Genomic DNA, 25,050 nt, shown 5'->3' on the forward strand with positions numbered 1-25,050 from the left:
GTCTTCCACGTGGTCTAGTCTTTTGGTGATGCTTTCCATTGAGTTTTTTACTTGGTTTATTGTTTCCCTCATTTCAAGGATTTCCATTTGGTTTTTTTTTTTTTTTTTTTTTTTTTGAGAATCACTATCTCTTTGTTGAAATGATCTTTTGCTTCCTGCAGTTGCTCTTTCAGCTTATTGGTATTATCATTCATTGCCTGCATTTGCTCTCTTATCTCATCCTTTGCTTCATGAATCATCTTAATCATGTATAATCTTAAGTCCTTTTCTGACATTTCTTCTACCATACTGTCATTGGATTCTACTAATATAGAATCTAGATTTGTTTGGATCATTTTCTTCCCTTGTTTTTTCATGTTGTTCATGTATCTTCCCATCTAGCAGTGCAGATCTGGGGTATTGCAGATTTCCCCCTATAGGCTTATAATGGCCTTATAGGTTTCCAAAACCTTTTCTTTAAGGGGAGATCAATATTAGCAGTGCCTAAATCAGACATTATGCAATCCTAGACCAAATAGCCCCTATGTGGACAATAACAATATTGTCATAATAAACAGAATGAGTTCAAATATTATCTTTAGTAAAACAAACAGATTTGCAATAAGGTCTGCAGTTTCTAATGGAGGACAAAGAGGATGTAGAATGTGGCTGTTAATGGGATAAGAAAAGAATATACAGAAGTTCTAGAAAATAGAAAGAGTGAGAGTGTAATTAAAAGAAATTGGATGTTAGCATGCAAAAAAAGGAGAAAGAGATTCTGAGGGAACAGATAAACAAAAGGAAAAGAGAGCAAGAAAAGTAAAGAAATAAATATTTAAAATTTTTCAATAAGGAGAAAAAAGAAAATCTACAGTATAACAGTCATATAGTAGTGAAACCTCCCAGTGTTCAGTAGCCTGATGCATGAGAGGTACCTGACAATGAGCTTCAAGCCTTCAGCAGGCGTCTCAGGATGGGATTTGCCCCACCTAAAGATCGGAGCTACAGCTTCCAGGATTATCCAAGATGGCCGCTCTGGCTTCCAAATGTGTTGGCAAATGGGGAGCTGCGGTTCAGGGGTGGACGTGGTTCTGGAGGCGGGATGCGGTTGATCAGGCAGGGGTCCTGGAGGTTGGGTGTGTTTGGTGTGGTTGTGGGATCCTGGAGGACGGGTGCAATCAGTTGGTCTGGGGTCCTGGTGATAGGGCGCAGTCAGTTGGTCTGGGGGTCCTGGCAGCAGGGAGCAGTCAGTCGATGTGAGGGTCCCAGAGGCAGGGAGTGATCGGTCGGGCTGAGGGATCCTGGAGACAGGGCTCAGTCAGTCGGCCAGGGGTCCTACGGGGCCTGGCTGTTGTCTCAAAATGGCAGCAGCCACGTGAAATCAAACCTGCAGGTACTGTAACAGTGAACTTCCAGGCAACAGCAGGCAACTGATGCTCCACTGGCAGTCGGCGATCAGTTTGCTGACTGTTGTCGGACGATCAGGAGGTGAACCTCGTGCATTGGGTGATGGGTAGGTGTAAGGCAGGTGATGGACAGGCGAGAGGCAGGCAAATGGCGGATGATAGGCGCCTGACAGTGAGCAATCTGCACTCAAAAAAGGCATCCATATGCTGGCAGAGTGCAGGTGATCACAGCAGACAAATGGGGTAAACAGCAGGGGATCAATAAGCAGCAAAAACTGCCTCACCAAGAAACAGATATCCTCTGCTTGAAACCAGAGTTACGAAGTGATGAGGAACGCAGCCTCCCTCTAGTCTGCCATGTTGGATCTCCCCTAACTAGTTCTTTTAGGTAATAGTTATTGAATTTATGTAAAGACAGCAAATTGACCAAGATGTTCTTACCTTTGTTTTGCTTTCTTCTCTTCCAGTCTCCGACTTCTCATTGATGACCAACCTCTGAGAAAGAACCAAAGGCTACCAGGCTTTTCAGATTCTCAGCAATCTCTCCGCCTGGGTGGGAGTTATTTCGAGGGTTGTATCAGTAATGTTTTTATCCAGAGGTGGGTGATCTTTTCTCGGTGTGTAACTACTGAGGATAGCCTGCCTGCACGAAGGATATCTCATTGATCCAGTTAGCAAAGTCAGATCAATGAACCTGCTGTACAAGCCTGTCACACTGCAGACTTCCAAAATACCCCTTTGGCAAGAGACATCCATTAACAAACAAACCAACAAAATACTCCTGACTTCAGTCTCCCTTTAGAAGGGCAGCATTGGCATATAACCTTGGAAAAGGTCTCACTAAAATTAGTTTTCAGATTATGGTCCTGGAAAATATTCACATTGAAGTTTTATTTCATTTTAATCAAGATTGTGCAATTAGATATGATCAACTCACCATGGTTTTCAAGCCAAGGAATTGCATGGACCAGTGCAGTAATAGGAGATCAAATCCCCACAGTGTTGAACACGACTTCTAGTAGAAAGAACAGAGCTTGGTGCTTCCGTGCTTGCAAGCATTTAACTCTTTTCCTGAAATTTTAAATGATTGGGTTTAGATAAGAAGCAAATCCTCCCCAGGGCAGAGGGAAGTCCTGGTTCTGGCCATACACTGTGGGTTTGAACTTGCAGGCTGCCCTAATGGTGCCACCTCCTCTCCCATCACCCATCAGGCACCAACCTCCTTGGCCAGGATGAGGCTCAGAGTTTTCAATCTCCATCTGTCTGATGAAACATCTTCCTTGAACAGGAAGTAGGAGTGATGGAGAAGACAGGGAGGGGCTTAGTCTTTCTGCCATCATAAGACTCAGACCACAAACATGGGATAAAGCAGATTTGCTACGAGAGTTTCCTACTCAAGCATAGTCAGATACATCCTTCATAAACTCACCTTTGGGGTTTGCTGTTATTTGCCATAATTCTATATCAGCCAGTGCCCATCTTTTCCCTCTCTGCATATTTGACTTTCACATTTCTCTCTATGACACCCATTCCCAAGAAAGAGCTAGTGTTCTAGCCTGCCACAATCCAAGTCAATAAATGCTTCTTGAGCCCTTATGCTGTCTGTAGATGTGATAGACAGGCAGGTGATCAAAGTTTCCCCAGGCACCATGGCAGTAAGAATTGCTATTTTTATGATGCTCTCTCTGTACCAGTGTGTCTTCCTCCATGTGTGAGAGTTTGGCAGCAGCTTCCATTTCTGCCCTTGTTCCAGGTTATTAGAGAGTCCTGAAGTCCTGGATTTGGCCAGTAAAACCACCAAGAGAGACGTGTCCCTGGGAGGCTGCAGTTTAAACAAACCACCTTTTCTAATGTTGCTCAAAGGTTCCACCAGGCTTAACAAGGCCAAAACTTTTAATATTAACCAGGTAAGTGTCAAAACCTCACTCTGAGTTTTACTTCTCCCCAGAGGATGTTCCTAAGCCTGCCTCGTGGGAGATGGTGGGCCAGGGAGTGGGCAATCACTGGGTCTGTGTTGGGCAGGGGCTCCGTGAAGCAGCACTGGTGGCCAATGACAGCTGAATTACACCAAATGGCAAAGTGGTTTGCTTTCTAACCTTTGTGTCTTGATAAAATATTAGCATTGTTGACAGTTGGGGAACAAATAGAAATGTAACCAAAGGCAACAGATACACCCTCGATGAGTGCAAAGCCAGGAGACAGAAGAGTTCAGAGAGGTTGATTACTTGTACCTGAGGGTTGTATCGGCAATGTTTTTATCCAAAAGTGGGTGATCTTTTCTCAGCGTGAATCTGACGAGGACATCCTGCCTGTAGCAAGCAAGGAGAGCCCTGGGGTTCATTCTCAAAGCAGTGCCCCTGCACTAACAAAGAGAGCAAAGGGCTTTTGTTGGGGAAACTCATGCACATTCATACTGGAAAGACTCTTATCACATGTAGAGGTGGGCACATTCCTGAGCATGCTAAGTTGGAAGTCATGAGTCTTCATATGTCACATGTTCAAAAATGACTGATAGGAACATCCATCCCCTGCGTGGAGAATTTAACATGATATTGAGATTACAATGAACAATGTGTACTCTAAAAGTTACCTAGAGGAGGGCCTGGGTGGCCTTGGCTGGTTTAAACCAGTTCCTTGTGGTTTTCTCCAGAGCAAACCAAACAACTGAAACAAAAACTTGAAACAAACAACTTGGAAAGAATATTAATAGTCATTTAAAGGGGCAGCAACTCCCTGGTCCAACATAGATGATTACCCTAAAACTAACTGATCAGCTGCTAAGAGAAGTTTAACTTGGGTTTTTTTCTGTAGCTGATGTCTTGCTCTTTCGACACTTGTGCTGAGTCTATAGCAGTCCAATGATTTTCTCTAGAATATAGTGTCCATACCCCTTCTCTTTCTCTTATATATTACCTCTGCCCCAACATAACTCTTATGACAAGATCTATCCATGCACCCAGACCTTGTCAAAGTCAATAACATGCATTATAGACTGCATGTTACAAATACCCAAGGAGCTTTAAAATCCCAATGTTCAGGCTACATCTAACTCAATTAGGTCAGATGCCCTTGGACAGGGCCAGCAAACCATAAGTTCACAAATTCCTCAAGAGATTCTGATGTGCAGCACTAAGATTGAAAGGAAATGCCATTCCTGGTGTGGGGGAGAGAAAGTGTTGTCATGAATTGAACACAGGGTTAAGATTTAAGTAATTCCTCACTCTACCTGAGGTCAGCAGGACAACCTCCCAGGCTCTGAGGTCACAATTAATGGACAACCCTGAATACCCCTGATCTATCAGGCATTACAGTAGCCCTCTAAGTAGACTTTTTTACTAAGCTCTTAACATTTTGTGGCAAGTACTATTAATAGGCACATCTTATAGAAAAGGACGCTGCAGTTTAGACAGGTGAGCAGTTGACCCAGGCTCCCCCAGGTAGGATGTGGAGGTAGAATTCCAACCCAGGAGCCCATGTCGTCTTAAGAGCAATCTGCCCTTGTTCAACACACTTCTCACTTGATGTCAACCACATGCTGCTCATCTATCAATATTTCCTTGCTGTACAATAATTTGGGGGCATGCAAACAGATAATACATAAGAAGAAATGTTTCATGTTATTAAGAAGCAAGGCATTTCTTGAATTCCAAAGGCCTGTCATTTTACTGCTATGAGAATAGTTTTAGAATTGCTCCCTCAGAAATGAAGTCATCTATTCATTTTTGTCATTGTAAGGCCAATAGCTACTGAGAGACAAAATCAGACAAGTGATGGTTGGTCTGGAAAGAAGGAGATGGATTCCAAAGCTATTTAGAAGATAAAATATATTGAATTGAGACAATGATTGGATTTGGGAGACCAAGGAAAAGCAGGAGAATTCCTTGGCAGCCAATCTGGGTTTTTGGGTAGATGGAGATGCCACTGAGTGCCACAGAGATGGGAGGACAAGAATTTGGAGGGAAGGAAGGGGAATGGAGTTTGTGGTATATTGAGCGATAGGTGTCCTTAGGACATCCGGGTGGAGGTAGTTAGTGGGAGACTTTCAGTGTCTCTGGGTGGAACTGGGGCTCTTCTATGGGAGACATCATTGAATACATTATTTAATTTTCCCTCTGCTCCAGGCAAACTCCAGGTTAGATAGAAGAAGATGGGTCCACTTCTAATAGCAGAGCACATGCAACATAATGTAGTAGTTAAGTCATAGAATTTAGAGTCAGACTTCCTGAGTTTGCATGGGGCCTCACCACTGACTAGGGTGTGCCCTTGAATTGTTTAAGTCTCTGTGGGTCTCTTTGCTCCAATGTAATTGAAGATAAATAGTGATAATATTTCATGAGGTTGGCATGAGAATTAAATGAAGAAGTAAACACAAAACACATAGAAAAGTGCCTGGCCTATAGTGTGCAATACATGTTAGTTATTATTACTGTGTGCGATAAGACGAACTTCAATGAGAGGGATGTAACATGCTATAGGAGTGGTACACAGGGATTTTCCTGTCATGGAAATCAGGGGAATTTTTCTGAAGGACCTGATCCAAGAGCTAGGGCTACATGGAGCATGGCTTGAGTTTAGATTCATGAATATTTGTGCAGCATGAACTGAAGCCCAAAGCTAAGAGGCAGGATGTGGGTGGAACTCATAGGTACAAGACACTTTGCAAGCTTCCTCTCTGATGCACTCAAGGCTTCGTGTTGTCTCTTTCAGCTTGCACCACACCCCTCTGAGGGCAAAATAAAATACCAACTTTCATGGGCCAGGACACTTAAAAAAAATCTTGCCCAAGAATACCCAGTCAATAAATGGTCGAGTCAAAATCTCAAATACTGTGCTTTTCAGGCCTCTACAGGCAGGGAAAGCTTGGTGAACAGTGAGAAATTTGGTGGAGAAAGGAGACCAGAGAGAGGTAACTTGAATCACACACTGGCATCTAATCAGCAAACTGGGTTGACCTATGTAACTTGAATGTTCGTGTACAGCCAATGCAAAGCCATTGAAAGACATGTTTTAAGCTACTTTAAAAAGTAAAGATTACTAAACTGGCAGCAGGCTTTGGGATGATTTGGTATAGGAAAATTTTATAGAGGAGTCAAATTGGCACGCTCCTGCAACAGCCCTGGCAAGAGGGTCAGGGCGACTTTAAGGGCAGAGACACTAGAAATGAAAAGGAAAAGTGAAAACAAAATATGTCCCAGAGAGGAAGAGCGGGATGTGAAGACACTGCATGAAAGAGGCAAAGGAGGCAGGTGTTCATGTTGACCAAGATTTTGAGTCTGGGTTCCTTGAAAGACAATGACACCATTAAGGGAATTAAGGAAGAATTAGTGGCCAAGGGGATTTAGCAAAACTGATCTTCTTGACATTACTGTTACTGCTGAAGAAACACAGGACAGCCTTGCTCAGATCATCTCTGATGAAAGTGAGGTCAGGATGGGGTCCCCCTGCCCTTCTGTGTCTTCTCTCGGTCCTTTCACCTGTCCTACTGCAAAAGCCCGAGTGAATGGTGAGGAAGGGGTGGGCAGGCTTGTGGCTCCAGGGATGCCTTGTGTTGCTGACCCCATGCTAGCTCTTTCAGGGGACACCATGGTTCTCCTGATACTCCATCATGGGGAAGGGTCCTGGATACCTGGGGGTCCCGGGTCCTGCAGCTTTCCAAAAAGAGACCCAACTTGTACAGGATGGGAATAACATGCATCCTCCTCAAAGAGAGAGCAAGAAAAGTGGGGTGTTTCGATTCTCTGAAACCTTGTCTCCCCAAAGAATGAACTCTTCCTCCTTCCTGGAGGCAAAATACCCCAAAACAAAGCCTTGCTGGGATACCCACAGGTGGATCTGGCTGTGGGTAAAGGGTTAAAGAGCTAAGAATGCATGCTGACTCTCACTTCCGTCCCCTCCTGTCACTCAGAGGCTCACAGGAAGGGTTCTCAGTGGGCACTTCCATCCCATGGGATTATTTGCTGCCTCTTCTGCTTCTCCATTGAATCCATGTCTTAGAAGGAAGAGTGAAAATCCGAACAAGGCACTTGGCAAGATAAACATTCTTCTCTCTTTGACCTGATAACTAGCTGCCCTCATTTTTTTGCTCCTCTCCCACCCAGCTGTTACAAGACGCACCAGTGGCTTCCCTGAAGAGCACGGAGGTGTGGCAAGACCGGAAGTCTTGCCCACTACCTCTCCAGACCAAGACCAGTCAAGGAGCCCTCCAGTTTGGGGACAGTCCTTCCAGCCACTTGCTATTCACACTTCCCCAGGAGTTGCTGAAACCGAGGTATTTTTTAATTTTCCTACTCCAGTGCCAACTCAGAACCCTACCACAAGTCTAGCTGTATGACACCATGCGCCTGTCACTAATGAAGGTGGCACTGCCATTTTTGTGATGAGAGGTGCTAGCCTGCACAGGACAGGGAGCATGATTGCCTTCCATCTGCTCTTCCCCCCAGCTGGATTGCAAACGTGACAGCGTGCTGCTCGGGCCTGAAACAATCAGCTCAGCTCCAGCTTAGAATTGACAGTGTTCTAAAAATAAGGCTGATTTTTTTTTTTCCAAAGCTGCTATTTATTGCAATGACAAATCACCTTTCTTCTCTTGCCTTCGGTAGTGAAAGGAAAATCATTCTTTTAGGTAGCCTCAGTACCAGATAGATCATTTTTAGAGAATGCATCTAGACTTTTTATGCTAACAAGTTGCATCCTTTTGGAGGAGGAGGAGGAGAGAGATGAATCATGTCGGTAGAAAGTAGAAAAACAAGGTTTGATATTTTCAGGTGATTTGAAGGAGACATAAAGAAAAAGGTGCCAATCATCCTTTAAGAGTCCTATACAGAAGGAGTATTGCCCAGGAGTCAAAAAGACCTGGGCTTGAACTTGTGACTTGCAATCCCTGCTTGGCCACACACTGGCTTTGTTGCCCCTGGCTGTATGCTAGCTCAGCTCCTCTGAGACAGGATGCCAAGGTGGGATTAGGTGGGCAAGAGTTTTATTGTGGGAACGCCTGTGAAAGGTGACAGGGAGGGGACAGATGCAGGCAGAGAGAACCTGCAGCTGGGAGGGTCCTAAAGACACCTGTGGAGGAACAGGTACGGGGGGAGGGTCAGTTAGAAGGACCTCATCCTGCAGTGCAGCTTTGAGAAGTCAACCAAGGCCACAGGGACCACTTCTGAGAAGGGCCCAGTATCCGGCGTAAGTGGCCTGGCTCTAGTACGCTGACCAAGCTCAGTCCTTGGCTGGAAGCAGCCTGAGTGCTGCTGCAGAGACTAGAGTGTGACAACTGGGGGCTGCCAGCAACCGTGTCCCACAGTAGGTTCTCACCAAGGAAGCACATCTGTGTGGTCACCATAAAGTGTCACTCTTCTAAGTGTAAGCTTTTCCTCCATGCCTGTTTCACATGTTTTAGCAAACTGCTATGTATCTCTGGACCTCAGTTTGCTCATCAATTAAATGGGACTGATGCTTTCCTTGCAGCAAAGAGAGGTAATGGCCACAGAACTCTCTCAGTAAATCACGGGTGTGACTCACAGGCAGATAGATGTGAAGGCCAGACAGGGCTTGAAATGTCAGCATTCAAAAGGGGAAAGCCTCTAAGGGCAGCTCCAGATCTTCAGTCGCCCCAGGAAAAGTCTCAGAATCCCTCGTTTGCCAAATCTGTGCAAGTGGAAGACTAAAACAGAGGGAGTGGGGCTATCCCTCAGTTTGCTCTTCCCTGGTGACTTCTCAGTTGGGATGCCCCACTGCCCTGCCCTCTTGGTCAAGATGACCTCAATGATAACCATCTCTCTTAAAGAAACAGCAACTACACATGCTGCCCTGGAAGCCCTTTCCCAGCCCCTCATGTTCTCCATTGCAGCTTCTCCACCAGCTCTGCCCTCCCCTGCTCCCCCTGCCCCCCACATCTTTTCCTTCAGCCCATTTAGTGGGGTGAGTTATCCACTGCTTCTTGATTCAAGCTCAGTACCTTTGCCTCCAACACTAAGTTACCCATCATAAGTGGAAAGGGTAACATTTGAAAAGGCAAAGTGAAGAATCTTTAGCAAATAGAAATTTTTAAATTATTTTTATCTCAAATATTATAGCAACTAGATTATATATTCAGGGGGTCACAAGATTTGTAACATTCTACCGTTCAGTTCTCATTCTGATGTACATTCCGGCAGTGTTTTGACTCTCCTTTAAAACTGGTCCCATTATTATACAATGTTGTTTAGCTTCCCCTCCCTTCCTCCAGCAATGAGGATTCCTAGCTACAACATCAGAGACGGGTTTGAATCTACTGCCGCCTTTTTGGAGTGTTCGTTAGTCTTTTCTGAAAGAAAATTGCTTTAAGAAACAGTGCTAGGAAACAAATGTGGAGTCTGATCACCAAGCCTACATATGCAAAGTACTTCACATTCTGGAGCAAGTTCCAGCATCCTCTTTAGGTTGGCAAATTGGCCAGCACTCATTCCCCAACCCTCCGCACTGGCACACAGACACCAGGAGAAACACTGAGCAGTGTTACCATCTGGGTGGTTTAATTTAACAACTATGGATTTCTTTTTCATTTTGAAGAATGTTGCCCTCTAGGAAACTTGGTAATCTGAAGAATAAATGTGCATCTCGGTCTCACAGTATTAAAAAGTCAAGAGAATTAACAGTGTACTTTTTCCTTCCACTTCCAGTTTCAGCCTCCAGATTTTTCATTTACTATTTAACCCAATTTAGTTTTTATTGAATGCCTCCTATGTACGAGGCTCTGGGGAAACAGCCGTGAGCAGAATGAACCTAGTTCCTGCCCTGTGTCTCCCTAGACATGAACCACAGTGAATAGGTATTTTAGTGTGCTTTTCATCACTGTGATCAAAATACCCGATAAGATCCACTTAGATAAGGCAAAGTTTATTTTGGCTTATGGTTTCAGAGGTTTAGTTCACGGACAACTGACTCCACAGCTCTGGGTCCAAGATGAGGCAGAGCATCATGGTAGAAGTACTTGGCAGAGAAAGGCAGCTCAGGACGTGGTAGCTAGGAAGCAGAGAGAGCTCTACTCACCAGGGACAAATTATATAAACCCTGAAGTTACTGCCCCCAACCCCGCCCCCCTGTGATCTACTTCCTCCAGTCACACCCTATCTGCCTACATTTACTACCTGGTTAATCCATTCCAGTGGATTAATCCACTGATTAGGTTACAGCTCTTCCAATCTCATCATTTCACCTCTGAACATTCTTGCGCTGTCACACATGAGCTTTTGGGGGCAACATTCTTCAAAATGAAAAAGAAATCCATAGTTGTTAAATTAAACCACCCAGATGGTAACACTGCTCAACGTATCTAGACCAGAACAACGGGTGATGATACCTGTGTCTCCATCACGTTTATCAGTTGCCCTTTTATGAAGCCCTCTCACACACATGTACCAGAAACAACTCAAGGAATGGAACATCCAGGGCTGCATTCCCAGAGCCCAGTACAGTCCTTATACATGCTACATGCTCATTAAATATTTATTGGATAGGTGGACAGTTGTGAGTTTTCATAGAGTGTAAAACTTGCTTATCCAGATAGGCACATAATAAGGAACCATCATGTAAATAAGTATTAACTTTCAATCTCTGAACTCCATGATGTTTGCCTAATTCCACTTCCATCATAGATGAAGTTGTAAAGGTCAAAGAAGTATGGAGGTGGGTAGGAGAAGGTGACTCTGTACCCCTGTGCCTTTCCGCTTAATATGTCTTACAGAAAAAAAATGCATATCTAATATTTGAGTCACATCCTTGTCATTCAAGCTGTCCCCTACTCCTCCTACACTTCCCATGAATATACACAAAAGAGGATACATGTTCATTGGGTTTAAAGAGCTCAGGTTATTAAGTGAACCCGGTCAGTCACAGAAAGACAAGTACTGTATGATTGCACTTAATTGAGGGACCTAGAGCAATCAAGTTCATTAAGACAGGAAGTAGAATGGTGCTTGCCAGGGGCTGAGGGGAGAAGGAAACAGGGGATGATTGTTGAATGGGTGGATTCAGTTTTATAAGATGAAAAGAGTTCTGGAAATTGGTTGTACATTATTATGAATATTCCTTGTGTGTGTGTATGTGTGTGTGTGTGTGTGTGTGTGTGTGTACTGGGAATGTAACTCAGGGACACATGGCCACTCAGCCACATCCCAACCCTATTTTCTATTTTATTTAGAGACAGGGTCTCAGTGAGTTGCTTAGCGCCTTGCTTTTACTAAGGCTGGCTTTGAACTCATGATCCTCCTGCCTCAGTCTCCCAAGCTGCTGGGATTACAAGTGTGCACCATGGTGCCCAGCTATTATGAATATTCTCAACACTACCGAACAGTGTGCTTAAAGTGGTTAAAGTTGTACATTTTATATTATGTAAGTTTTACCCTAATTTTCTTAATATAATTTTTTAAAAAAGTCCAGGCATGTTCTTTCTTGCCACATAGTAGGACTTATACCACCAACTAAGTTTGCCAGAGAGGTGCCACATTATTCCCCAAAGTCGTAAGGAACTTGTACCAAAAAACTATTCATAGTTGGATTAGAATGTCTTCTGAAAGTTCCCAGAGAGACAGGTTAGTTAGTTTGTGTTTGACTTTTTTGTTGTTTTTTGTTGTTGTTTGTTGTTTGTTGTTGTTGTTGCAGTACTGGGAACCGAACCCAGGGTCTCACGCATGGTGCCTCACTTATGCATTTGAAAAATGGGAGTTTCAGTGTTTGCTTCCCACCCATCTCCCAGATCAGAGAAGCTGAGAAATACTAAAAACCTCTATTTTCCTTCCTTGCCTGTTGCTCCTTCCCTACAGATCCCAGTTTGCTGTGGACATGCGGACAACATCCACCAGAGGACTGGTGTTTTACATGGGCACCAAGAACTCCTTCATGGCTCTTTACCTATCAAAAGGACGCCTGGCCTTTGCATTGGGAGCAGAAGGCAAAAAATTGAGGCTCAAAAGCAAAGAGAAATACAATGATGGGAAGTGGCACACGGTAAGAGCTGGGGCTGCATCAGTGCAGGTCAGACACACCCAAATCCAAAATGTGTCAGAATCCTAGACTTTTAAAACACTGGCTTGGCACTGCAAGTGGACAACTCCAAACCCAATCTCTTGTGATGGATGACAATCAAAACACAGACACACTAAAAGTTTTATACCAAATTCCTAGCTACAAGTCCAAGGTACATTTGGAACATAAATCAATTTTGTGTTTAGACTTGGGTTCCATTCCCAAGAGATCTCATTACATTTATGTGACTATTCCAAAAGCTGAACTCTGTAACAAGCACTTTAGATAAGGGACATTCAACTGTACCTCTAGTTGTTGTGCGATTCACCGTCTGAGTAGCCAAAACCAGGAGTCCCAGCACTCTTCTCAGGCACGAAAGGCACAGGCGTAGGGAGAGCTGGTGTGGTTGGAGGCCCTGAGCATCCGCATCTTGGGACTGGAGACTGGTGCACATGCCTGTGTGGGTAACATCCCATGTGCCAAGATGGACTTGACCCATGTTCTTCAGTCCCCTCCACACCTTCCTGGGCTCCTTCACTCCCCTGGCCTGCTTCTACCCCTGCTTCCTGGCCCATTGCTCTCTTACAGGGCCAATTTCCAGGCTGCCAGACCCCTTTCTGGACCTGAAATTGCCTTCCCATAGCACAAGTATGCCTACCCACATCTCTCACCTTCCTTCCAAAACCGAAGAATATTTTACAAAGAGAAGATCCATACCCTGGAATCCTAGGCTCTGGCCCGAAGGCATCCCAGATGTCAAAAAATACAGTATAAATCCAGAAGGGAACTTTTTATTTTTTTTTTCCAAATGAAGAAACTAGTATTCAGAAAACTCAAGTGACTTGACTTAAGTCAAGTGAATGACTTCCACATAGTCATTCAACAAATGTTTCATGAGCTGCTTGCTCTCTTGGAGCATATAAACAAAAATATCCTTAACATAAAGTCAGAAACTGGTATCTTAAGAAACTACAAGAGCAAGATCAGGAAATGACAAAGCAGGGTAGGGAGGCTACCTTATATCTTAGGTCAGGGAGTCAGGGAAGGCCTCCAGCAGGGAGTCATCTTCATATGAAATGATGGGAAACAGCGGAGGGAACAGCTAATATGAAAACTTTGAGCTGGAAGTTAGCTCAGTGAGCAAATCACAAAACAGTAAGGTGGGAGAAGGAGGTAGGGCCTGATCAAGTCTAAACACAAAATTGAAAACCAAGCTAAGAACTTTGAATTTTATTCCCAGGGTCTCTGAAGTTTTTGAAGAGACTTAAGCTTGTGAAGAAGCAGAATTACATGAACAGATTTATGTCTTTTAAAAAAACTCTATTTAGTTGAAGAAGCAACAGGAGGGTTAGAGTAGAGCTGGGGTCTAGATGGATGCCATAGCCTTGGCCTAGAGGTGGAGGTGGAGAGAGCTGGGTACCTGTGTGTGTTCTGAAGGCAGAACAAGGGGGCTGGCTGGGGGATTGCAGGAGGGGAGGATTTGGGCCAACAGTTGGGTCAACAGCATGGCATTTACTGAGATGGAGAAGCTAGAGAGGAGGTGAATGCGGCCAGAGAGGTAGCTATTTAGGGCCAGAGAAAACTGGAAACTCTATTAAAGTGTCTTGGGGGCAGTGTCCAACCACACACTCTACCAGGGATGTCTGCAGACAGTAGAGGGTCAATTAATGAAAGTCCCATAGCCGTGAGATGCAGAATCCACACTAGAGCCCAGGGGTCCTGACACATGTAGCGAGGAGTTGAAAACACTTGCACCTCTTGGCAGAAGAGAAGTAGTTTCCATTTGCTCTGGAGCCCTGCCTCAGGGCAGGGGGTGACTTCCACTCTCAGCTCTGTGCAAACTGTTCCTTCTATTAGTTGGAAAAACATTTGTTGGTTTTGTGCCTTTGGTTTTTCACCTTTTATTTGAAGTTCCAAATTCATTGTATCTATTTCTTTAGCTCGTTTTTGAGCATTATATAGCTCACCTTTTTAGCTCAGTGTATTCAAGACCATAATCTCACAAAACCATGGTGATGATCATAAAAGGAGGAAAACATCTTTTAAAGTTAGCTGAAGGTTAGCTTCCTGTGACCACTAATAAAATATGGTATCGATTGTCAGAGGTAAAGATTTGATTCCTGCATTCTCTTTCCTCCGAAGGTGGCATTTGGACACGATGGTGGAAAGGGGCGCTTGGTTGTGGATGGGCTGAGGGCCCAGGAGGGCAGTTTGCCTGGAAATTCCACCATCAGCACCAAAGAACAGGTTTTCCTGGGATCGTCTCCATCAGGGAAGCCAAAGGTAGCTGTAAATTTAAAATAATTCACCTTATATTATAACCATTATGATTATATGAGATATTTAAGAATTTCAAAATACTTTAAATAACTTTTTTACATACCTGATGTTCACAACCCACAGGGAAGGTACCCGCTCCCCTTGCTGAAGCTTTTCTTTTTAAGGTGCAGGTCGAGACACGGACCCTGAGGAATTGAATATGGGTCTTCTGCATAGCTTTATACTCATGGGTCTCAGCTTCTCTTCCATCAAAACAGGCTTCAGATTGTAGATCTAAAGAGATTTTGAATTAAGATAATGTATTCCAGGCTAATTGTGCCCCCTTCACTGTCCTTGCTGTGCTTAAGCAATGGATTTCCTTCATGGTTTGCTCTCTCTTAATTCGCTATTGTATTTTAATGTGTTTTTAAGGGATCTTTTTCTCTGTCTCATAAATGGAAACCCAGCATCTTTTGCCATAAAGAGTAGGTAGCCATAAAAACCGATATGTGGAAATAAAACAGAGTTATTAAAGTCTAACTGGATATAATGGTCTATAACCTCTTCATTTGAAGAAAAAGGAGCTTACCAAGTGATCTAGGGCTGTTGAAGACATTATCACAAAGCTGAAATGTGTCCCTTGTTCTCACCAGGGGGCTAGAAAGAGAAACGCCAAAGGAAGAGGGCTGGAGGTGTAGCTCATAGTAGAAAGCCTGCTTGCAGGCACCAAAAGGAAAAGGGAAACTTAACTGACAACATTTCCTTGAACATTCAGTGAATGAAATAATAGAATGTCTCAAGACCCAAACTTGGGAATGCCCAATAAGGACAGTCAGGACTCCCTCTGTCTACAGGGAGGAGAGATACTCTTCTGGATTTGTCATGTTCTATGGCCAGCTGTGGACATGCCCTCCCCCTGCCTCTCTCCTCCCTCCCTGCCAGAGGGTAAATCACACCTGTGATACATGGGGTGACCTCGTGCATCCGTCTCTTCCCCAGAGTTCCTTTCTCCTAAAGGGTTAAATAAAATTGTCAATAACTAAGGCCTAAGAACCGTCTTCCACCTAAACCGTCTTCCTTTCCTCAAGAGCTGGTGGCACCTTCTGGTGGGTTTACATTTGGTGAGACAGGGAAGGGCCGGTACTCAAATGGGAACCCAGAAAGGAACATAATTAAAGGAACATAATAATATCATCATATTAGGTCTTTACCAGCTTGGGCTCTAGAGCTCAGACTGATCTAGCCAAAGTCAAGGTATCTCTACAGGGCACAGCCTGCCCACTTGCATTTTGACCAGGGCTAAGGGCCAGGCCAGAATTCCAAAAACCAAGAAAGTCTTGTCTTAGTTTATTATATACACTGACTTTTACATGTATATCACAATGTAAAACATATGTTTATTGCAATGCAATATAATACATGTATGCAATATGTGTAATATACAACATATTCAGTGCTAAAGAGGATCCTCAATGCTAATGTTTACTTTTCCCTACCCTCTGTATTTATTTGCCTTTCAGAGAAATCAAAGGAGGGAGTAGCTATTCAAGGGCACAATTTGGGCATTCTTTTGACCTGAATAGATTTTCTTAAAGTCACCTGGTTTCCCAACATTTGGGCAAATGTGGCACCCAGTGACAATATTTTCACAGTGAAGGTTTTACTTTGTGGCCCTCCTGCAGCCTGGGAATATAAACCATTGTTTAACCCTCTTCCATATCTTTTCCAAGGGTAGTGCTTCTTGAACACCAGAAGCATACTCAATCCTCAGCATACTCAGGAATTCAGTAGCAGGTTACAGTTCATCCTGGGGTGTCTGCACTTGGTTTCAGACTCTAGTCTTTCATTGTCATGTGAAAACGTAACAAATCTTGAAAAAACTAAAGATTTCACGAGGAAACCAATCAGCAGCTTATAGTTGACACTGGTACCACATACATCTCTAATATTGCCATTTTCTCTTAAAACTACCACTTCTCTTATGTCTAGATTCCAGGGTCCTAAAAACTTTTATTATAGAAGGACAGTAGGAATGTTATTGAATGATTCTTAAACTCTTTTTTTTTTTAGAATTTTATGAATGTTTTGAAAATTTTGCTGATTCTTATGGTCCTTCTCCCCAGAAAAATGAGAACACCTAGTATAAAACACAAGGGGTTATAAATCCTCAGAAGCCCATCTCTGGGCCCAGGTGAGGAGCCCTAGTTCCAGGCCAGCTTCGGGCAGGCAAGGACCTCCCCACAAGCCCACTGATGATGCACACAGCGTCTTATTTTAACTCCACAGCATTCGTGATTTGTGGGTAAGACACTGAGCCTAACGGTGTAGGGAGCTGTTTTGCACTTTATTATTTTTGGAACATTTTGGCCTCATTTTTCAATCAGCTGCCCTGCATTAAGCTAGCACATTGGCTCATAAAACCCAAAGAAGTGGTTTATACCTGCAAAGAGACCATGAGCTCTGTGAACTGTGGGGTGGAAATTTCCCCCTGTTGAGGCTCAGCCTGTGTGGACCAGGATCAGGTCAATTCTCCTTGTTCTTCGTCCAGCACAAGCTGGAAGCCTCCACTGCCCCTCCCTTCTACACACACTGCTTGGTTTGGTGACACCATCAAGCTTGGACCACCCACCATACATCTGGTATGCAGGTTTTTCTTGACACTGTAGGCAGAAAGCCAAATGGCACAGTCAGGCCCACCTGACTTTTTGAAGCAGGATGAATGAATGACAGACTGAAGTGCCCTTAACTTTGGCCACCACTGCACTTCTGAGAGTTGTAATAATGATTTTTTCCTTTTCTGCTTGTTACAGAGCCTCCCCCAAAACAGCTTTGTGGGATGCCTGAGGAACTTTCAGTTGGATTTAACACCCTTGGATTCCCCTTCTGCAAGCTTTGGGGTTTCTCCTTGCTTGGGAGGCTCTTTAGAGAAAGGCATTTATTTCTCCCAAGGAGGAGGTCATGTCATCTTGGGTAAGAAGCAGTTTAGTAGAGTATCTCTAAGTCTTGAGAACCATCTTTATTCTTTAATTGTGATGTTTTAACTGTTGTGTGTGTGTGTGTGTGTTTTTTTAAAGCTAATTCTGTGTTGTTGGGGCCAGAATTTAAACTCGTTTTCAGCATCCGCCCCAGAAGTCTTACTGGAATTCTCATACACATCGGAAGCCAACCAGGACAGCACCTAAGTGTTTATATGGAGGCAGGAAAGGTATGTGACAGTTGATGACCTGGGAAGGGTAGATGGTAACCAGATGCCATTTCTGGAGACCATGGTAGGTGAAATTATGGGAGAAGCTGGAGCCCAATTTTATGTTGAAGAGACCTAGCTCTGGGGTCACCTTCCTATTTTCCCTCAGCAAGAAATTTGTCCTCATGTTTTCTCCTTTTCATTTTCAAAACCAGGAAACACTAACAAGTTGGGCTGAATTTCAGACACACCAGTTAGTTGTAGGGCCCTAGGGAAGTTGCTTAAACTCTCTCAGCTCACTTGCAGTGTCTATAAAATGTAGATAATAATTCTTATTTCCTAGGGCCACCATGTACCCCATAAATGTTCATGTCCCTCCTTCCCTTCACCCTCATCACATCCCTACTTTAATTCAGAAGTGTAGGGACAGAATCAACAAAGCCTGTCCTCCTACTGGCTATCTACAAATGGCACACCTGTGCCCGTGGTCCTGGACCCATGGCATCAGCTCTGGATCCCCCTCATCTCTCTATACAATTCTAACCCTCTACTCCCCACAGTCAAGCTGGTTGCTGGGTCCCACACTGGCTGTCCTTTGGTTTTTCATGGATTCCTTCCTCAGTTTATGCTTTCCTGTCTCTCCCCTCTCATCACTCCCAGGCTTGTGTCAGTATCCTGTTCTCAACCGTGCAGTAGGTCTCCTTCCTTCTCAGAGAAGTATCTTGAAAAATTCTTCCAGGAAGCCTCTCATAGCCCTCAAGGCAAAGATTGATGCTGCACCATTTTTTTAATCTCCATCTTTCCACACCTTTTAAATGTGAAAATAGTGTCAGAATAGAATAAAATGAACCAAACTCCTAGTACTCTGTGTGTGTGTGTGTGTGTGTGTGTGTGTGTGTGTGTGTGCAGTGCTGTGGATTGAACCCAAGGTCTCTTACATGCTAAGCAAGTGCTTTACCACTGAGCTACATCCTCAGCCCCTGGAATAATTTTTACTGGAGTTGTAACCATTGACTCTGAGCAGATCCCCAGTTACCCAGAGGAATAAGCAACTACCCATCTGTGGGTAGATGGGACAAAGCTGGTTTTTCAGGGAACCTTCCAGTGGGAGTTTATGGATAGGAAATAAACTCAAGAAAACAAAATCAAGACCTGAGGACCTTTATACCATCAATGACATTGTTTACCTCAAGAGTTGCCTATGGGGGCTGGGGAGATAGCTCAGTTGGTAGAGTGCTTGCCTTGCAAGCACAAGGCCCTGGGTTCGATCCCCAGTACTACCAAAAAAAAAAAAAGAGTTGCCTATCAATAGACTGCCCCATCTAGTTAGAGACAAATTAAATGTAAATTATTTACAATGACACTTCTTTAGTCCTCTCATTTTCATTCACCTTAATTCAATCCTTGGAAGATCCTGAAGGGTCCCTGATCTAGAGATTGGGAAGGTAGGATTCTACACAAGACATGTTGAGTGCCCAATGCCAGACACATGCCCAATACAAAGACAATCTGTTCGCTTGTCTAACATCTCAAATGAGATACTCTAACTGTAATGCATCATGGGGTTATTACTATTATCTGGCCCTTGCAACAGAGTGTAAACCTCCACCAGAATTTTTGCCTTCCAATTTCTCATGATCTTCTAAACAGATTCATTGTCACATATTAAATGTTAAGGAGGATGGCTGGTATTCATCTGTAATCTTTGAGTAGGGCAGAGGGGGACAGGGTTTGAACTGGGAGGGAACAGCTCATTGCCATTGCTAGCAAGGTCAAACTGGGCCTAGATTTGCAGCTTCCTGGATTTGCAGCTTGCTTGCCTGGGAGGGATACAGCAGAGGAATTTTTCAGGAGCCTTAGTGATCACCTGGTACAGGAGTTGGGAACAAATATTCAACATGCTTGTAGGCTGTCTGCATGGCCACGCTTAGGGAAGGAAAGGGAAAGAAAAGAGGGCAGGGGAAAGTTGACTCCACCTACCTTTTGAAAGGAAATAGAAAAATGCATGTGTGTTCCAGGTCACCGCCTCTGTGGACAGTGGAGCAGGTGGGACCTTGACATCAGTCACACCAAAGCAGTCTCTTTGTGATGGACAGTGGCACTCAGTGGCAGGTATGTCATCCAGTAGCCTATTGTTCATATACTGAAACATTCTCCTTACTTCTGTATTGAATATGTCAAAGGCAGCTTTAGTCCATCCATCCATAGTGCATGACCAAGGTCAACCCACCAGGTTAAAATGTCTATTCTCAATCCCAACTGTGTTTAAATAGTTCAAGGTTGCTGCCTCCAATTCTCCATGACATACCTCATTTTTGGTTTTTTGGGTTTTTTTTTTTTTTTCAAGGTAATCTAATATTGTGATTCAGATTGGAACTCTGAAGTCAGTTCAATCCCAGGTCTCTCCTTTACAATGTGTGACCTTGAGCAAGCTACTTAAGTGCTCTTTACATTCAGTTTCCTCATCTGTAAAATTGAGATAAAAATGGTGCATACCTCCTGGGTTGTGAACAAGAAATGGGATAATGTGTGTAAAGTGCTTGGCCCAGTGTCTAATGCATAGTGAGTGTTCTGCTTTTAGTATTATATTATTAAAGCTCCTTGTAATATTATTTTTTAACAATCATTTAATGTTAATGCAAACTACTTAGACAAACCAAAGGTAAAGAGCAGCCCTATCCTCTCAAATAGAATCTGTTATTTTATTAATAACCTGTGGATATTAGTTTAGAGATATGTGAACCTGCATTGGCAAATTCCTTTTGTAAAAAGTGGTCTTTTCTTGACTCCCCTGAAAGCTAACTACATTGCAGTTAGCTCAGATTGTCAACATGGGAGGACTTTGATGTCAAGGGTCAAAATTGTATCATTGTCTTTGGTGTCAGTTTTCAGAAATCAGTGCTTTTGTAGAAAGTAGCTGAGATCGGTAGAAAGTAACAAAGTAAACCTGACTTCTGGAAACAGGAGACCAGGGTCCAAACCCCAGCTCTTTAGAACCAGGCCTTCTGCTCAGGTCATAGAGTTACAGTCTCATATCTGGGAGTAATAATAACGTCTTCCCTGAAGATTCATTTTGAAGATTAACACTGCCTGGCGTTAAGAAGTTAGTTGAATGTATCCTGAAGCTACAGAATGCCTACACCCAGTAGTCCCATGGGTCCTGTGGGGATGAGGTAAAAGGAAGCCCATGGTGACACAATCATGCAGATGTTAAGCAGTGGGAAGGGCTCTCATGTGACAGACCCATCCAGCTTCCTTTCTTTCCTTTCCAGTCACCATCAAACAACACATCCTGCACCTGGAACTGGACACAGACAGCAGCTACACAGCTGGACAGCTCACCTTACTGCCTGACAGCACCCAAGGGCCACTACACATTGGAGGTGTCCCAGGTAACTCTGGTTCTGATTTCTTCTACATCCATGTTACTCCATCTTGGCTCTTAACATTTTCTTCTTAACCCAGTATATACCATGCCCAGCAGATAGGTAATTAGCAGGGCAGCCTTTGTCTGGATGGTGGAGATGGGGAGGCCCTTCGCTCTAGCTTGCACACATTTCAGGGCAGTCCAGGCCAAATTGCTGCATCCCCTTGACCCAAGCCTATAATTTATAAGCCTCTCTTAAGAGGTTACATTAACCCAGAAATCTGAGATAAGCAAAGAATCAGGAAAGGGGCTAAAAAACTTGCCTCTCCTCACAGGGTGTTTAGTTTTACTGCTAAAATTAGGAGGTTTTCTTGGGACAGAATGGGAGAATCAGGTGGGTAGAGAGGGAATCAAATTCAAGGCTGGAATTTTGCCTGGAAAGAACCTTTTAATTCTTCATTGTTTTATGTCCTTCCTTATAGTCTGGTTGTTAATTTTATAGGCCTTTCATGACCCATAAAAAACAGCAGAGTCCAGAGTTGTTATCTATTGATTCCAGCTGTGGAATCTCCTCTGAAGAACTTGAGTAGCCTTGCTGGCAATTTATCACAGCAGGTGCAGCATCAGACGTCAGCTTCAAGTGGGGAAAATGCCCGGATGGGATGACCTGGGGTTCCTTCAGCTCTTTCTAATAAGATTCTCTTGCAAAACTCAGGGTGTATTCATCTGACACTATGATCTATCCACCCAGTGCCTCTGGCTTTTCTCTTTCAGCCAATTTGAAGACACTGAAATTCCCTGTGTGGAAATCATTTTTTGGCTGTCTGAAGAATATTCAAGTCAATCACATCCCTGTCCCTGTTTCTGAAGCCACAGAAGTCCAGGGATCTGTCAGTCTGAATGGCTGCCCTGACCACTAACCTCAGGCTACTACCCAGCAAGGAAACTCACCTTCATAAGCACTGAGGGAGGACCTGATGTGCCTCCCTTCCCCATTCAAAGTCATTCTTGACTCAAGACACCATCAGAACAAGTTTAAGAGAAAATCTGATTTTTATTTCCAACCTCATAGACCCATCATTTTGGCCAGTTAGTGCTGTATCTGTACTTATACAGAAAATCCCACGTCTCGAAGAAGATGAACAAACTGTTTTCAAGCATACGCATGATGTTTTGGTGATATCTTCCACTAAAAATTAAATGTCTTTTAAAGAACATTTCCCTCCACTTGTTTAAAAAGATAAATCTCTTTAGAGCACTTTAAAAATATTAAACTTTTGCCTATGATAAAGGGTTATAATTTATGGAGTTAAATAAATGCAGTGTACTCTTCTTATTATGATGCTCTATTAGTGTAAAACCAAGGATTTGATGGTCATTGTTAACTGTGTTAATTCCTTAACACATGTACAGTGTGCTACCTACAATATGGTTTTATACAAACAGTTATCAAGCACATTCTGGGAGATTCTGTGTGCTCAGTATGTGAACTACCCTGAAGTATATGAAGTAATTCCTGCCCTTCAGGAATATGCAATTCAATTGGGGAAATAAATCTTCATAAACTAGTAAATTACAAATTGAACTACTGAGGTCACTAATTAGTGAAGCCCATGAACCCCCCCCCCCAAGCCTTGCCTTCACTGGTTCACTACCAACCAAGTCTAGATTATAGTTATCAATTTCTGAGGGCACAAACCACCTAGTACAGGAACTGGGATGGATACATATACCATAACTGCCACTTTGTATGTCAAACTAATAGGAATACATGGGAAGGAGAAATCACTTTAGTTTTATCTAAAATTAGTAGATGTACTAGACCAATACTAGACTATGAAAGCATTTCTGCATCTTTCACATTGTGTCTCTGTTCAATAGGAGAAAAACAACAATTCTAAAAATTGGGCTTGATAATCCTATGGGGTGTCGTTATAGATATGTGCCCTCCACCTGTGAAACTGAGTCATGTTCTTTTATGACAGTCACACTGTGGTCTTATGGGCATGCTTTCTAATAACCCAATCTGTACAAAACTGAAATGTTCTCCTGGAGAGGTATCCAAGACCCCATCATATGGAGGTTGAGTGGTTGTCCTTAGAGACGCTCTGTTGGGTGAGAGGCTGAATTAAATGACTAAGTCATGTGTTTTCTGAAAGCATTGATTCTCAAATGAAAAAAATTCCCCAGGCAATTAAACACCCAGGATCTGAATCAGCAGGACGATTGTCCATTTTACCTATCTCTGGCAGGTCTTTTCTGAACCTACACTTCTCTCTTCTGGGTTCCTGGTTTTAGTCTAACTGGATCTATAGGGTTATTCAATCATACTGATTATTTGTTAGAACTTCCTAGATTCATCACAAAGGGGCAGTTAATTCGTCACTGACTCATCCTATGATTTCCCCTCCATTCTGTAATAACAAGAAGTGACCCACAAGGCCCATGATGCACTTGAAACTGCCAGAGGTTCCCCTCACCAAGGACACTGCCCTTCTTAGAAAAACATGGATATTAATATTATTTTCTGTTGACAGCACTGCAGTTGAATGCTAGATAATTGGGTCACTTATTTTCCAGAATATAGATTTCATTTCTGAGGACTCATAATCCCTGTAGGAATAATAAATACCTCCTGAGATTTGCCTTTTGCCTAGACACCATGCCAACATCTATCACTGGATGCACAGCTTCATTGTGACTGTCCAGGAATGCATGCCCCTGAGTATGATGCAATCCAAGCTTCTGATAAATTATCAAAAGCCTTTTTAGCAAGGGATGGATTAATCAGTAAGTGTGTACCATGCTATTGGTGTGCATTCATGGAGTCTCAAGGGTTGCACAAAGTTCTCGTCCTTTACCCTTTGAAATTCCCAATTCTCTTTTTATTGAGGACTCAGTGTAGAGTGAAATAAACCACACATTCAAAATTCATGGAGACTCAAACCTTCTGGCAGTGAAAAGGTACTCTTTACATTCTGAGGTCATGGGAGCCTTTATAAGCAAGAACCGAAAAAGCATTTCCAGTAAATGGTATTCATCATCTCAAGACTCTGCCCTCTACTTTGGGAGAATAATTGTTCCTCACCCTGAAGGCAATTAGCAAGAATATTCTGATTTTGTTTCTGTTTTTCATTCTCAAATATGTAGATGTGGTGCCAGAATTTCTATGCTGGTGGATTAAGTTATATTGTTGGGCAAATGGAGAAACTAGAAAAATAATACATCTGTCACTTTCCATCATTGCTTTTACCAGTATTACCTATGTTAAAAGAAAGAAAGAAAAAGAGAGAGCTGGAACCACAAATAATCAAAGTAATTATGGACGAAAAGAACAAAGCTTAAGACATCACAATATCTGACCTCAAAACATACCACAGAGCTATAGTAACAAAAAGAGTATGGTACTGATATAAAGCCAATACACAGACCAGCAAAATGGAGTGGAGAATCCAGAAATAAATTCATGCATCTATAGCACCTTTGGCAAAAGTGCCAGAAACATACTAGGGGAAAGGACAGTCCTTTCAATCAATGGTACTTGGAAAACTGAATATCCAAATGCAGATTAATGAAATTAGACTCCTGACTCTCACCATTTACAAAAATGAACTCAAAATGGATCAAAGATCTAAATGTAAAAGACCTTAAGTTATGAAATGGCTAGAAGAAAGTACTGGGGAAACACTTCAATACATCGATATAGGCATTTTTTAAAGATAAGACCCTTAAAGCAAAGACAACAAAAGCAAAAGGATTATAACAAACTAAGCAACTTTGGCACAGCAAAAGAAACAGCATAGTACATTGATACAGTTACATCAATGTTTATAGCAGCTCAACTCACAAAAGCTAAA

General features: G+C 43.0%; 1 protein-coding gene across 1 annotated transcript in view; it reads left to right on the forward strand.

The window, feature by feature from the left end:
• Positions 1 to 21,548, forward strand: part of Lama3 (laminin subunit alpha 3) — a 263,204-nt gene extending 241,656 nt beyond the window's left edge. The window contains 9 exon segments of the mRNA XM_047526418.1: positions 1,853 to 1,984; positions 3,139 to 3,292; positions 7,484 to 7,653; positions 12,182 to 12,365; positions 14,526 to 14,666; positions 17,453 to 17,612; positions 17,717 to 17,847; positions 19,845 to 19,938; positions 21,099 to 21,548. Coding sequence (XP_047382374.1) covers positions 1,853 to 1,984; positions 3,139 to 3,292; positions 7,484 to 7,653; positions 12,182 to 12,365; positions 14,526 to 14,666; positions 17,453 to 17,612; positions 17,717 to 17,847; positions 19,845 to 19,938; positions 21,099 to 21,286 — 1,354 coding nt within the window. The 3' untranslated portion in view covers positions 21,287 to 21,548.
• Positions 21,549 to 25,050: the final 3,502 nt, after the last annotated feature.

Source organism: Sciurus carolinensis, chromosome 15, assembly GCF_902686445.1.
Source record: "Sciurus carolinensis chromosome 15, mSciCar1.2, whole genome shotgun sequence".
NCBI classification, from domain to species: domain Eukaryota; kingdom Metazoa; phylum Chordata; class Mammalia; order Rodentia; family Sciuridae; genus Sciurus; species Sciurus carolinensis.